The sequence below is a fragment of the Pan troglodytes genome, chromosome 10 (assembly GCF_028858775.2).
Source record: "Pan troglodytes isolate AG18354 chromosome 10, NHGRI_mPanTro3-v2.0_pri, whole genome shotgun sequence".
NCBI classification, from domain to species: domain Eukaryota; kingdom Metazoa; phylum Chordata; class Mammalia; order Primates; family Hominidae; genus Pan; species Pan troglodytes.
In genome coordinates, this window is record NC_072408.2 from 39,265,294 (window position 1) to 39,278,096 (window position 12,803).

Consider the following 12,803-nt stretch of genomic DNA (forward strand, 5'->3'; position numbering starts at 1 on the left):
AGCAATACCTATGTGGCATATGTGTTACTGATAGTGTTGGGACTCTGTTGTTATTGTTGTTCTTACAGAAAATCTATAAACATAATAAAAAAATACTTTGAAGAATATGCCTTGGTTAATCAAGATATTCTCGAAAATAAAGAAAGCTGGGATAAGATTTTAGCCCTTGTTCCTGAAAATATCCTTTCCCGTGATCATTTCTGTGTGAGCTAGTTGTTTTGATCTGTGATATTATAAATGTTAGACATGTCTGCTTGTAAGTTCTCATATACTTATAAGTTTAATCTTTTTTACACAAAATATCTCCTGTATTTCTGGATTTTAGTATCTCTGGTCTGGAACATAATAAAAAATGGGGCCATGTTGCAAATCAGTTTTCTCATTTTGGAAGTTGGTCCTAGAATTAACAGCTAAAGAATGGTGAATTACATAGTCAAAATACATGCAGACCAGGGAAAACTTTACATCATACCTTATAGTTATTTTGGCATTCTTTCTGTTATATCATCACTGTATTTTTACAGGGGAAGATTTCAATGATACAACTGGTGTTGGTTTGGTTTGGGGTTTTTTTGTTGTTGTTTTTTTTTTTAAGACGGAGTCTTACTGTGTTGCCCAGGCTGGAGTGTGCAGTGGTGTGATCTTGGCTTACTGCAACCTCCGCCTCCCGGGTTCAAACAATTCTCCTGCCTTAGCCTCCCAAATAGCTGGGACTGCAGGCACACGCCACCACGCCCAGCTAATTTTTGTGTTTTTATAGAGACGGGGTCTCACCATGTTAGCCAAGCTGGTCTCAAATGATCCACCCACCTCAGCCTCCCAAAATATTGGGAATACAGGCATGAGCCACTGTGCCCGGCCGGATACAGCTGTTGAGTTTAACATTTGTGGGGTGGGTTGTTTTGTTGTTGAGATGGAGTCTCACTCTGTTGCCCAGGCTGTAGCACAGTGGCACAATCTCAGCTCACTGCAACCTTCACCTTGCAGGTTTAAGCAATTTTCCTGCCTCAGCCTCCAGAGTAGCTAGGATTACAGATGTGCACCACCATGCCCTGCTGATTTTTCTATTTTTAGTAGAGATGGGGTTTCACCATGTTGGCCAGGCTGGTCTCGAACTCCTGACCTCACGTGATCCACCCACCTCAGCCTCCCAAAGTGCTGGGAGTACAGGCATGAGCCACCACACCCAGTCAACATTTATATTTCAAGAAATGTTAATAACTACTTTCTGAATATTTATAAGACACCCTTGTGGTAATACATACTTAAAACTAAATTGTTCATTGATGTTCCCTAAATGAGTCTGTTCCTTAATGACCCATCACCAATTCATGATGAACTTCAACAAAGCTTCCAAAAGTCTCACAATTCACTTCAGCGTTGGGAGCACTTGAAGAAAGTAGCCAGCAGATATCAGGTATATGCCACTGAAATCTGTATTACAGATATAATAATGCAATTCTTAATTAAATTGATTGCTTTGCCTAGTCAGTTAAAGATGGTTGAAGATCGTTTTTTTAACTTTCTTTAAAGAAATCTTCAACAGTTCCTACTGATCCTCATGTTGGCCTTGTATCTGCTTTTAGAATAACATCAAAAATGACAAATATGGACCCTGGCTGGAGTGGGAGATTATGCTCCAGTACTGTTTTCCACGGCTGGATATCAATGTCAGCAAAGGAATCAATCATCTACTGAAGAGCCCTTTTAGTGTTCATCCTAAAACAGGTACTACACAAGGAAACTAAGGAAAACTAAAAGAAAAATGAGTTGCTATTGGCTTTAGTAAGCATGGCATTAGGTCTGAATATATATAATGTCTGTGATTTAAAGGTAGAAGAATTGCTCTGTCACCTAATACCTAAGTCAGTTAAGTAGCTACCAGATGAGTTTCTACTATGTAACTTTTTCAGTTGGGTTTCTGAGGTTCCATATTAGATTTGGAGAGGACCATCAAAATCTTAGGACAACAGCTCTCATTGTACAGATGAGAAAACGGTGGCCCAAGATGTAACCCATCCAAGGTCATAAAAAAAAAATTGTGTGTGACTGTATGTGGTGGCTTGCTCCTGTAATCCCAGCACTTGAGGAGGGCAAGGTGGGCAAATCACTTGAGCCCCAGAGTCTAACACCAGCCTAGGCCACATGTCTAAACACCCTTTCTACAAAAAATACAAAAATTAGCTAGACGTGGTGGTGCATGCCTGTAGTTCCAGCTACTCAAGAGGCTGAGGCAGGAGGATCACTTGAGCCTGGGAAGTTGAGGCTGCAGTGAGCTGTGATGGTGCCACTGCACTCCAGCCTGGGCAACAGAGTGAGACCCTGTCTCAAAAAAAAGAAAAAAAGAAAGAAATGAACTCTACTCCTAGCACTGACAAAAACAAAAAAAAATTTTTTTCGAGAAAGAGTCTCACTCTGTCACCCAGGCTGGAGTGCACTGGTGCGATCTCGGCTCACCGATCAGCTCAAGCGATCCTTCTGCCTCACCCTCCTGAGTAGCTGGTACTACAGGCACGTGCTACCACAGCCAGCTAATATTTTGTAGACAGGGTTTTGCCATGTTGCCCAGGTTGGTCTTGAACTCTTGAGCTCAAGCAATTCACCTGCCCCAGTCTCCCAAAGTGCTGGGATTACAGACAAGACCCACTGCGCCCAGCCTCATTACGTCACTTTTGAGATGTGTTAAATTCTATATGGTATCCTAGGGGGGTATTATAAAAGAGTAGAGGAATTTCTATTTTATTTCCTAAATGCTTTTTAAAGGTGTCTGACATGTGGGTATCTGTATTGATCTCAAATAAACCAAGCCAATGTAAATATTATAGTTCCATCTATTTTGTTCTATTTTCAGGACTCACTAACTCTGAGATTGTTCTGAACTTAAATATGGAATATTTAAATATACTTTATTTCTAAATATAGAAATAAAAGTAGGGATAAGAGCAACTGGGAAATAGCTCAACAGTCTTCACATTTGCTTTTTGGTTTTGGTTTTTGTTTTTTTTCTTTCCTTTTTTTTCGAGACAGAGTCCCACTCTGTCACCCAGGCTGGAGTACAGTGGCGCGACCTTGGCTCACTGCAGCCTCTGCCTTCCAGGTTCAAGCAATTCTCTGCCTCACCCTCCCAAGTAGCTGGGATTACAGGTACCCGCCACCACACCCAGCTAATTTTTGTATTTTTAGTAGAGACGGGGTTTCACCATCTTGGCCAGGCTGGTCTTGAACTCCTGACCTTGTGATCCACCCTCCTCAGCCTCCCAGAGTGCTGGGATTACAGGCGTGAGCCACTGCACCTGGCTGGTTTTTCAAAGAGAAATAAAAGGCATGCTGGACATGATCATTCACACCTGTAATCCCAGCAACTCAGGAAGCTGAGGCAAGAGGATTGTTTGAGGCCAGGAGTTCTGGGCAACATAGTGAGACCCCAACTCAACAAAAATTGAAAAACTGGCCAGGCCAGGAGCAGTAGCTCACGTCTATAATCCTAGCACTTTGGGAGACAACTGAGGTGGGAGGATCACTTGAGCCCAGGACATCAAGCCTGCAGTGAGCTATGACCATGCTACTGTATGTACTCTAGCATGGGTGACAAAGTGAGGCATTAACTCTAAAAAAGAGTAAGGGCACAGCTAATGTGAAAGTAATTTATATTTCTAAATACTCTTCTTAACAGATAAATTTAACCCTTTGTCTAAGCCTTAAATAAAAATTTTAACCAAAAATAACCTGTAGGAGATGCCTATAATGATTTATAGTCCACAACCATCAGTTTATAACTTTTGTGTCTTACAGGTCGCATATCTGTGCCTATTGATTTGCAGAAAGTGGACCAGTTTGATCCATTTACTGTTCCGACCATAAGGTATGTTTCAGATCATTGATCACTCCTAGTTTGTAATTGTTGTTATGAATTTTAAATAAATTGAATTAGCCTCCTTAGAGAAGTAGTTGCATGGGAATGGTATATTTGGTTATGGAAACCAAATAAGGTTCAAAGGTTAGATGACGATGCCCTAATAGAACAATACAAGATTTTCACCTGCTGTTATGTAAGAAAAAGATTTTAAGGTCAAGTAAATTTAGGAAATTCTGACTTAAACAGATTAAAAGTATCTTTTACTACAGTATTTCACAGTCTTTCATATGATAATATGCATGAAAAACTCCAAGAAGAGATCATGGTGTTTAGAATATCCCAAATTTAGTTGGCCACATAATTTTTTTACAGTAAATTTTATGGGATTCACATGCTATTATACACTGGATAATGCTGATCAGAAACCAACATTAAACGTCTCTTGTTCGGTGAGGCGCGGTGGCTCATGCCTGTAATCCCAACACTTTGGGAGGGCAAAGCGCGTGGATCACAAGGTCAAGAGATCGAGACCATCCTGGCCAACATGGTGGAACCCTGTCTCTACTAAAAATACAAAAATTAGCTGCGCTTGGTGGCACACGCCTGTAGTCCCAGCTACTTGGGAGGCTGAGGCAGAAGAATCACTTGAACCTGGGAGGCGGAGGTTGCAGTGAGCCAAGATCGCACCACCACACTCCGGCCTGGCAACAGAGCAAGACTCCGTCTCAAAAACAAAAACAAAATTCTCTTGTTCTGTTACTTGCAGCTTCATCTGCCGTGAATTGGATGCCATTTCCACTAATGAAGAGGAAAAAGAGGAGAATGAAGCTGAATCTGATGTCAAACATAGAACCAGAGGTAAGGTAATATTTTGAAGCTTCACTTTAATACAGGGTTTTTATATAGATATCCATCTGTCACTCCAGTAATTAATTCTCTGATTCAACTAGAATGGATCAGCATTTGTCCTGGAACTGCATACAATGTTTGTGTCCTTTCTTCAACAGTGGCCCAAGTGGTGTTATTGAATCCAGTCTGATTCAACACATATTTCCTAAGTAACTTCTAATGCTAGGATCTATACTGTAAGATTAAACTATCAATAAGTATGAATAATCAGTCTCTGAGATTCACCACCTATTTATTTAACAACTATTATATATGCAGTACTTTTTTTCTTTGTTTCTGATGCATATAGGTGGGTTTTATGGTAAACGTATGTCTAAACTGTTTACCAAGTTGTATATTCAAGAATTTGAAGAAGCTGGCTGGGCGCAGTGGCTCACGCCTGTAATCCCGGCTCTTTGGGAGGCCGAGGCAGGCAGATCACTTGAGGTCAGGAGTTCAAGACCAGCCTGGCCAACATGGTGAAACCCCAACTCTGCTAAATATACAAAAATCAACCAGGCATGGTGGAGGGCACCTGTAATCCCAGCTACTCGGGAAGCTGAGTCAGGAGAATCGCTTGAACCCGGGAGGCAGGGGTTGCAGTGAGCCAAGATTGTGCCACTGCACTCCAGCCTGGGCGGCAGAGGGAGACTGTCTCAAACAAACAAACAAAAAAAAAGAATTTGAAGAAGCTAAGGAATTTCTAAATCTTCCTGCTAATGGAAGGCAAATCTAACACCTAAGAGATACTGCAGGCCAGGCGCGATGGCTCACACCTGTAATCCCAGCACTTTGGGAGGCCCAGGTGGGTTGATCACCTGAGGTCCTGAGTTCGAGACCGGCCTGACCAACATGGAGAAACCCTGTCTATCCTAAAAATACAGAATTAGCCGGCTGTGGTGGCACATGCCTGTAATCCCAGCTGCTCGGAAGGCAGAGGCAGGAGAATCGCTTGAACTCAGGAGGTGGAGGTTGCGGTGAGCCAAGATCGCGCCATTGCACTCCACCCTGGGCAACAAGAGCAAAACTCCGTCTCAAAAAAAAAAAAAAGATGCTGCATAGCAGCGCAGCACTCCCCAACCTTTTTGGCATCAGGTACCAGTTTTGTGGAAGACAATTTTTGCACGGACTGCAAAGAGAGGGGGAGGAGTTGGGGATGGTTCCAGGATGAAACTTTTTTACCTCAGATCATCAGGCATTAGATTCTGATAAGGAGTGCGCAACCTAGATCCCTCACATGCGCAGTTCACAATAGGGTTCATGCTCCTTTGAGAATTTAGTGCTTCTGCTGATCTAACATAAGGCAGAGCTCAGGCGGTAATGCTCGCTTACTGCTCACCTCACACCTGTAATCCCAGCACTTTGGGAGGCTGAGGCAAGAGGAGCCTAGGAGTTTGAGACCACCCTGGGCAACACAGAGAGACCCTGTCTCTCCAAAAAAAAAAAATTTAGCTAGACATGCTGGCAGGCACCTGTGGTCTCAGCTACTCAAGAGGCTGTTTGAGCCCAGGAGGTTAAGGCTGCAGTAAGCCTTGACCACACCACTGTACTCCAGCCTGGGTGTCAGAGAGAGACCTTGTCTCAAAATGAAAATTATGTGGCCGGGCGCAGTAGCTCATGCCTGTAATCCCAGCACTCTGGGAGGTCAAGGTGGGTGGATCACCTGAGGTCAGGAGTTCGGGACCAGCCTGGCCAACATGGTTAAACCCCGTCTCTGCTAAAAATACAAAAATTAGCCAGGCATGGTGGCGCACACCTGTAGTCCCAGCTATTCAGGAGGCTGAGGCACAAGAATCACTTGAGCCCGGGAGGCAGAGGTTGCAGGGAGCTGAAGTTGCACCACTGCACTCCAGCCTGGGAAACAGAGTGAGACTTCGTCTCAAAAAAAAAAAAGTATAATTTCTTTCTTACTCTTTTTAAAGAACTATTATGAGGATTCTTAATTCCATGCAAACGTAGGATACTACTAAAATCCAAATTTTATGTGAAACTCCTTTCTTATTCTCAATCATATTTTCCCATTGGGTATCATTATAGGTTATGTAATTAAATGGATGAATAAAATTGTATATTCTTTTTTTTTTTTTTTTTTTTTTAAGAGAAAGAGTCTTACTCTGTCACCCAGGCTAGTGTGCAATGGTGCAATCTCAGCTCATTGCAACCTCCGCCTCCTGGGTTCAAGCAATTCTCCTGCCTCAGCCTCCTGAGTAGCTGGAGTTACAGGTGCCCGCCACGACGTCCAGCTAATTTTTGTATTTTTACTAGAGACAGGGTTTCTCCATGTTGGTCAGGCTGGTCTCGAACTCACGACCTCAGGTAATCCACCTGCCTCGGCCTCCCAAAGTGCTGGGATTATAGGCATGAGCCACCGCACCCTGCCTATATTAAATTTTTTGTTGTGTACATTTTTTAAACTATTTTATAAATCAAAGAATACTTAATGCAGGCCAGGCGTAGTGGCTGATGCCTGTAGGCCCAGCACTTTGGGAGCCTGAGGCGGGTGGATCACCTGAGGTCAGGAGTTCAAGACCAGCCTGGCCAACATGGCGAAACCCCATCTTTACTAAAAATACAAAAATTATCTGGGCGTCGTGGTGGGCGCCTATAATCCTAGCTACTCGGGAGGCTGAGGCAGAAGAATCGCTTGAACCCAGGAGGTGGAGGTTGCAATAAGCCGAGATTGCCCCACTGCACTCCAGCCTGGGAGACAGAGCAAGACTCCATCTCAAAAAAAAAAAACAAGAATACTCAATGTAAAAACTTCTAATAATCTCCAAAAGGGCATGACCAGAGCCTGAGCAACACAAGACCTTGTCTCTACTAAAAATAAAAAATTAGCCAGCTGTGGTGGCACTCCCTGTGATCCCAGCTACTTGGGAGGCTGAGGTGGGAGGATCATTTAAGCCAGGGAAGTCAAAGCTGCAGTGAGCTGCAATTGCACCACTGCATTCTAGCCTGGGCAAAAAAGCAAGACAGTGTCTCAAAAATAAGACATGGGGCCGGGCACGGTGGCTCACGCCTGTAATCCCAGCACTTTGGGAGGCTGAGGCGGGCAGATCACCAGGTCAAGAGATCAAAACCATCCTGGACAGCATGGTGAAACCCCGTCTCTACTAAAAATACAAAAACTTAGCCGGGCATGGTGGCACACACCTTATAGTCCCAGCTACTCAGGAGGCTGAGGCAGGAGAATCGCTTGAACTCGGGAGGCGGAGGTTGCGGTGAGCCAAGATTGCACCACTGCATACCAGCCTGGCAGCAGAGCAAGACTCAAAAATAAAGGCATGGACCGGGCGCGGTGGCTCACGCCTGTAATCCCAGCACTTTGGGAGGCCAAGGCAGGCAAATCACCTGAGGTCAGGAGTTCGAGACCAGCTTGGCCAACATGGTGAAACCCCATCTTTACTAAAAATACAAAAAATTAGCTCATTGTGGTGGCGGGCACCTGTAATCCCAGCTAGTCGGGAGGCTGAGGTAGGAGAATTGCTTGAACCTGGGAGGCGGAAGTTGCAGTAAGCCGAGATCGCACCATTGCGCTCCAGCCTGGGCAACAGAGTGAGACTCTGTCTCAAAAAAAAAAAAAAGAAAGAAAATATATATATATATTTTATATATATATATAAAAATATAAAAGACTTGTATGAAAGAGAGTATCATATATCTCAATTTTTATTACATGCAAAAATAATATTTTAGCTGGGCATGGTGGCATGTGTCTGTAATCCCAGCACTTTCAGAGGCTGAGGCTGGGAGATCACTCGAGCTCAGGAGTTCAAGACCAGCCTGAGCAACAGAGTGAGACCTCGTCTCTACAAATACCAAAAAAAAAAAAAAAAGTTGGTTGGGCATGGTGGTACATGCCTGTAGTTATAGCTACTCAGGAAGCAGAGATGGGAAGATCCCTTGAGCCCAGTAGATCGAGGCTGCAGTGAGCCAAGACGGAACCACTGTACTTCAGCCTGCATGACAGAGTGAAATCCTGTCTCAGTAATAATTTCACCTTTTTTAATGTGACTAATATAGTATTTAAAAGTATGTATGTTTCTCTCATATTTCAATTGGGCAGCCCTAGAGAATTCTTATAAGAAACTTAGTTGTGTTTTCATGTTATTCTTGCTGCCAGTATGCTAATTATAATGTACATTCTTCATAATTTAGATTATAAGAAGACCAGTCTAGCACCTTATGTGAAAGTTTTTGAACATTTTCTTGAAAATCTGGATAAATCCCGAAAAGGAGAACTTCTTAAGAAGAGTGGTAAGACTCTATGCCTTTCCCTTCTATCTAGTTAGATATTATTATTAGTAGAAATGAGCAATTTTTGAGTTCTAGTCTTTCTTTGCCCTCCTTCCAAAATTTACAGATTTATCTTACTATCCTTAATGTTTTGGAAATTGAGGTTCCTTAATTCAATTTAACGCATAGTTATTAAACACATTCTAAGTATCAGGTCTATAAGGGAGACAAAGATGAATTAACATCGTGCCTCCTTGCCCTTAAGAAGTACTAACTTGGCCAGGCACGGTGGCTCACGCCTGTAATCCCAGCACTTTGGGAGACCAAGGCAGTTGGATCACTTGAGGTCAGGAATTCGAGACCAGCCTGGCCAACATGGTGAAACCCTGTTTCTACTAAAAATACAAAAAATTAGCTGGGCGTGGTGGCAGGCACCTGTAATCCCAGCTACTCAGGAGGCCGAGACATGAGAATCGCTTGAACCGGGGAGGCAGAGGTTGCAGTGAGCTGAGATCACACCATCGCACTCCAGCCTGGGCAACAGAGCAAGACTCCATCTCAAAAAAAAAAAGAAGTACTAACTTAATACAAAAAAAAAAGTACAAAATGCTAAGAAAGAGATTTTATCTGATGGACTCTGAGATTTCAAATGAAAATGGTGGTATCTGAACTCCTTTCAGTGTAGCTGCTGTAAGAATTCTAATCCCTAGCCGGGTGCAGTGGCTCACACCTGTAATCCCAGCACTTTGGGATGCTGAAGCAGGTGGATCGCCTGAGGTCAGAAGTTCAAAACAAGCCTAGCCAACATAGTAAAACCCCATCTCTACTAAAAATACAAAAAATTAGCTGGGTGTGGTGGTGGGAGCCTGTAATCCCAGCTACTAGGGAGGCTGAGGCAGGAGAATCACTTGAACCCAGGAGGCAGAGGTTGCAGTGAGCCGAAATTGTGCCATTGCACTCCAGCCTGGGCAACAAGAGCAAAACTCCATCTCAAAAAAAAAAAAACCCTAGGCCGGACACGGTGGCTCACACCTGTAATCCTAGCACTTTGGGAGGCCAAAGCAGGTGGATCACCTGAGGTCAGGAGTTCAAGACCAGCCTGGCCAACACGGTGAAACTCCGTCTCTACTAAAAATACAAAAATTAGCCGGGCGTGGTATTGTGCGCCTGTAATCCCAGCTACTTGGGAGGCTGAGGCAGGAGAATCACTTGAAGCCGGGAGGTGGAGGTTGCAGTGAGCCAAGATCGCACCATTGCACTCCAGCCTGGGCAACAGAGCAAGACACTATCTCAAAAAAAAAAAAATTTCTAATCCCTAATGCCAATATACTATACCATAAGGTATGAGAAGGATTTCCACAAGCAGAAATATGATAAGACAAGGGTATGGAGGTGGAAAAAGGCCAAGGGTTGTTCATTCTTGAAGGAACAGCAAGAGCAAAGACAGACAGGAAAGCATCCAGTTACTCTGGAAGCCATCAAGTAGTACAGCTAATCTAGTATACTGTGTGTCCAGAAGTGATGGGCTATAAATCCAAAGAAGCAAACTGAATGGCCTTGAATTCCAAGCTTATGTGTTTGGGCTTGGTTTTGGGCTTAATAGGAAGCTTTTAAAAGTTCTGAGGAAGGGAATGCCATGATTTGTAGTTTTTATCTAGAAAGATAAATCTGGGCAAGACAGGGACTAGAATAGAGCCCAAGAGGCCAACTGCACTATTGCCACTAGAACAGTAGCACTGGAGATCTCCGAAAAGTGCAAATACTGGAACCATCCTTGAGACTTGCTAATGATTTAGAAGTGAAGAGATGAAAGATGGAAGGGAAAATGTTATAGAAGCCAGGGGAAAGAAAAGTGCAAGATTATCAAGTGTCAGGTACAGTAGGAAACTAATAAAATCCTGCTGCGTATAATAACTGGAAAGAAACACAAAGAGGATAGCAGTGTCAAATGAAGGGTACTCTAAATGGGAGACATATGAGCATATGTATAAGCCAATATGAAAAAAATCAGCAGATTGAATATTATTCAAGAGATGAAGGATACTCTAGAAAACTGTGACAATGTTATAGCAATACAAATTATCTTGCCACTTCATTTTTTATTTAAATATGTGATAGTTTAAGCAGTAGTGCCTAAGATAATGCTCTACTCAGTAGACACTCGTATGTGTGATTAATGGATGAACAACAACTCTGAGCTTGGAAAGCCTGGTTGAAGCTGCCATTGCAACTGGCAGTATTAAGTCCTTTGTATCCTCACTGTTCCATACTAGCTCAGCCTATGATGTGGACTTCAACAAATGTGTAAGCAAATCTTTGTGCATGATGTGTGTTAAATAGAAGCATTAGGCAAAAAAGAATGTAAAAATAAATGGGCTTTGTTTTGTTTTCCTTTGCTGTTCTTCCATATATTATCTATTCTATTTTAGATTTACAAAAAGATTTCTGAAGACAGAGCTCCTCAAACCATTGTGGATATCTTCTGCCTTCAACCACAGATCAAATACTTCAAGAGCCATTTAATAAATATGGCAGAACTATATATGTGTCTTAAACCTCAAAGTAAATTTTCCTTGAGAAATAATTTATGTTGAAAAGATTTCCTGGCCAAGTGCAGTGGCTCACACCTGTTATCCCAGCACTTTGGGAGGCCGAGGCAGGCGGATCACCTGAGGTCAGTAGTTCGAGACTAGCCTGGCCAAGATGGTGAAACCCCCGTCTCTACTAAAACTACAAAAATCAGTCGGGTGTGGTGGTGCATACAGTAATCCTAGCTACTTGGGAGGCTGAGGCAGGAGAATTGCTTGAACCCAGGAGGCAGAGGTTGCAGTGAGCTGAGATCACAGCCACTGGGCGACAGAGCAAGACTCCATCTCAAAAAAGAAACAAAACAAAACAAAAAAAAAAGTAAGATTTCCTGAGACGACCAAGGAGAGTGTCAAGGTTCCTGGAAGGAGAAATAAAAGGAGGCATAAGTGGATTGCAGATAATTTTGTAAAATTCAATATTCTACAAGGATAATTCTAAGGCTTCTGATATAAATACCCAGTTCTACTAGTTGCCATATATAGAGGTAAGTGAGCAGTAATAGGACTGTCATCTCAGCTCACTTGATACGTCATATGTTTGGGTGAATGATGGTTTTGTCCTTAAGTTTTAGACATTTAATTATATCTAGAGGGCCAGGCACAGTGGCTCATACCTGTAATCCCAACACTTTGGGAGGCCAAGACAGGCAGATCACCTGAGGCTAGGAGTTTTTTTGTTTTTTTTTTTTGTTTGTTTGTTTTTGAGACAGAGTCTTGCTCTGTCACCCGGGCTGGAGTGCAGTGGCACGATCTTGGCTCACTGCAAGCTCTGCCTGCTGGGCTCATGCCATTCTCCTGCCTCAGCCTCCCAAATAGCTGAGACTACAGGTGCCCGCCACCACGCCCAGCTAATTTTTTTTGTATTTTTAGTAGAGACGGGGTTTCACTATGTTAGCCAGGATGGTCTCGATCTCCTGACCTCGTGATCTGCCTGTCTCGGCCTCCCAAAGTGCTGGGATTACAGGTGTGAGCCACCACGCCCGACTGAGGCCAGGAGTTCAAGGCCAGCCTGGCCAACATGGTGAAACCTGGTCTCCACTAAAAATACAAGAAAATTAGCCAGGTGTGGTGGCGGGCACCTGTAATCCCAGCTACTAAGAAGGCTGAGGCAAGAGAATCACCTGAACCCATGAGGTGGAGGTTACAGTGAGCTGAGATCACGCCACTGCACTCCATCCTGGGCAACATAAATAAAAATTATAAAATAAATAAAACGTATTAAACTTGTGAAAATA

General features: G+C 43.2%; 1 protein-coding gene across 2 annotated transcripts in view; it reads left to right on the forward strand.

Moving 5' to 3' along the window:
- The window catches only part of PRIM1 (DNA primase subunit 1), a 22,054-nt gene extending 9,251 nt beyond the window's left edge, over nt 1–12,803 (forward strand). The window contains exons 7-13 of one of the 2 annotated variants that reach the window (XM_001168535.6): nt 69–178; nt 1,326–1,417; nt 1,587–1,728; nt 3,793–3,862; nt 4,623–4,714; nt 8,903–9,001; nt 11,410–12,803. In XM_001168535.6, coding sequence (XP_001168535.1) covers nt 69–178; nt 1,326–1,417; nt 1,587–1,728; nt 3,793–3,862; nt 4,623–4,714; nt 8,903–9,001; nt 11,410–11,429 — 625 coding nt within the window. In that variant the 3' untranslated portion in view covers nt 11,430–12,803. Of the gene's footprint in view, nt 1–68; nt 179–1,325; nt 1,418–1,586; nt 1,729–3,792; nt 3,863–4,622; nt 4,715–8,902; nt 9,002–9,395; nt 11,369–11,409 lie in introns of those variants that run through there. The other variant, XM_054663151.2, reaches the window with a different exon arrangement.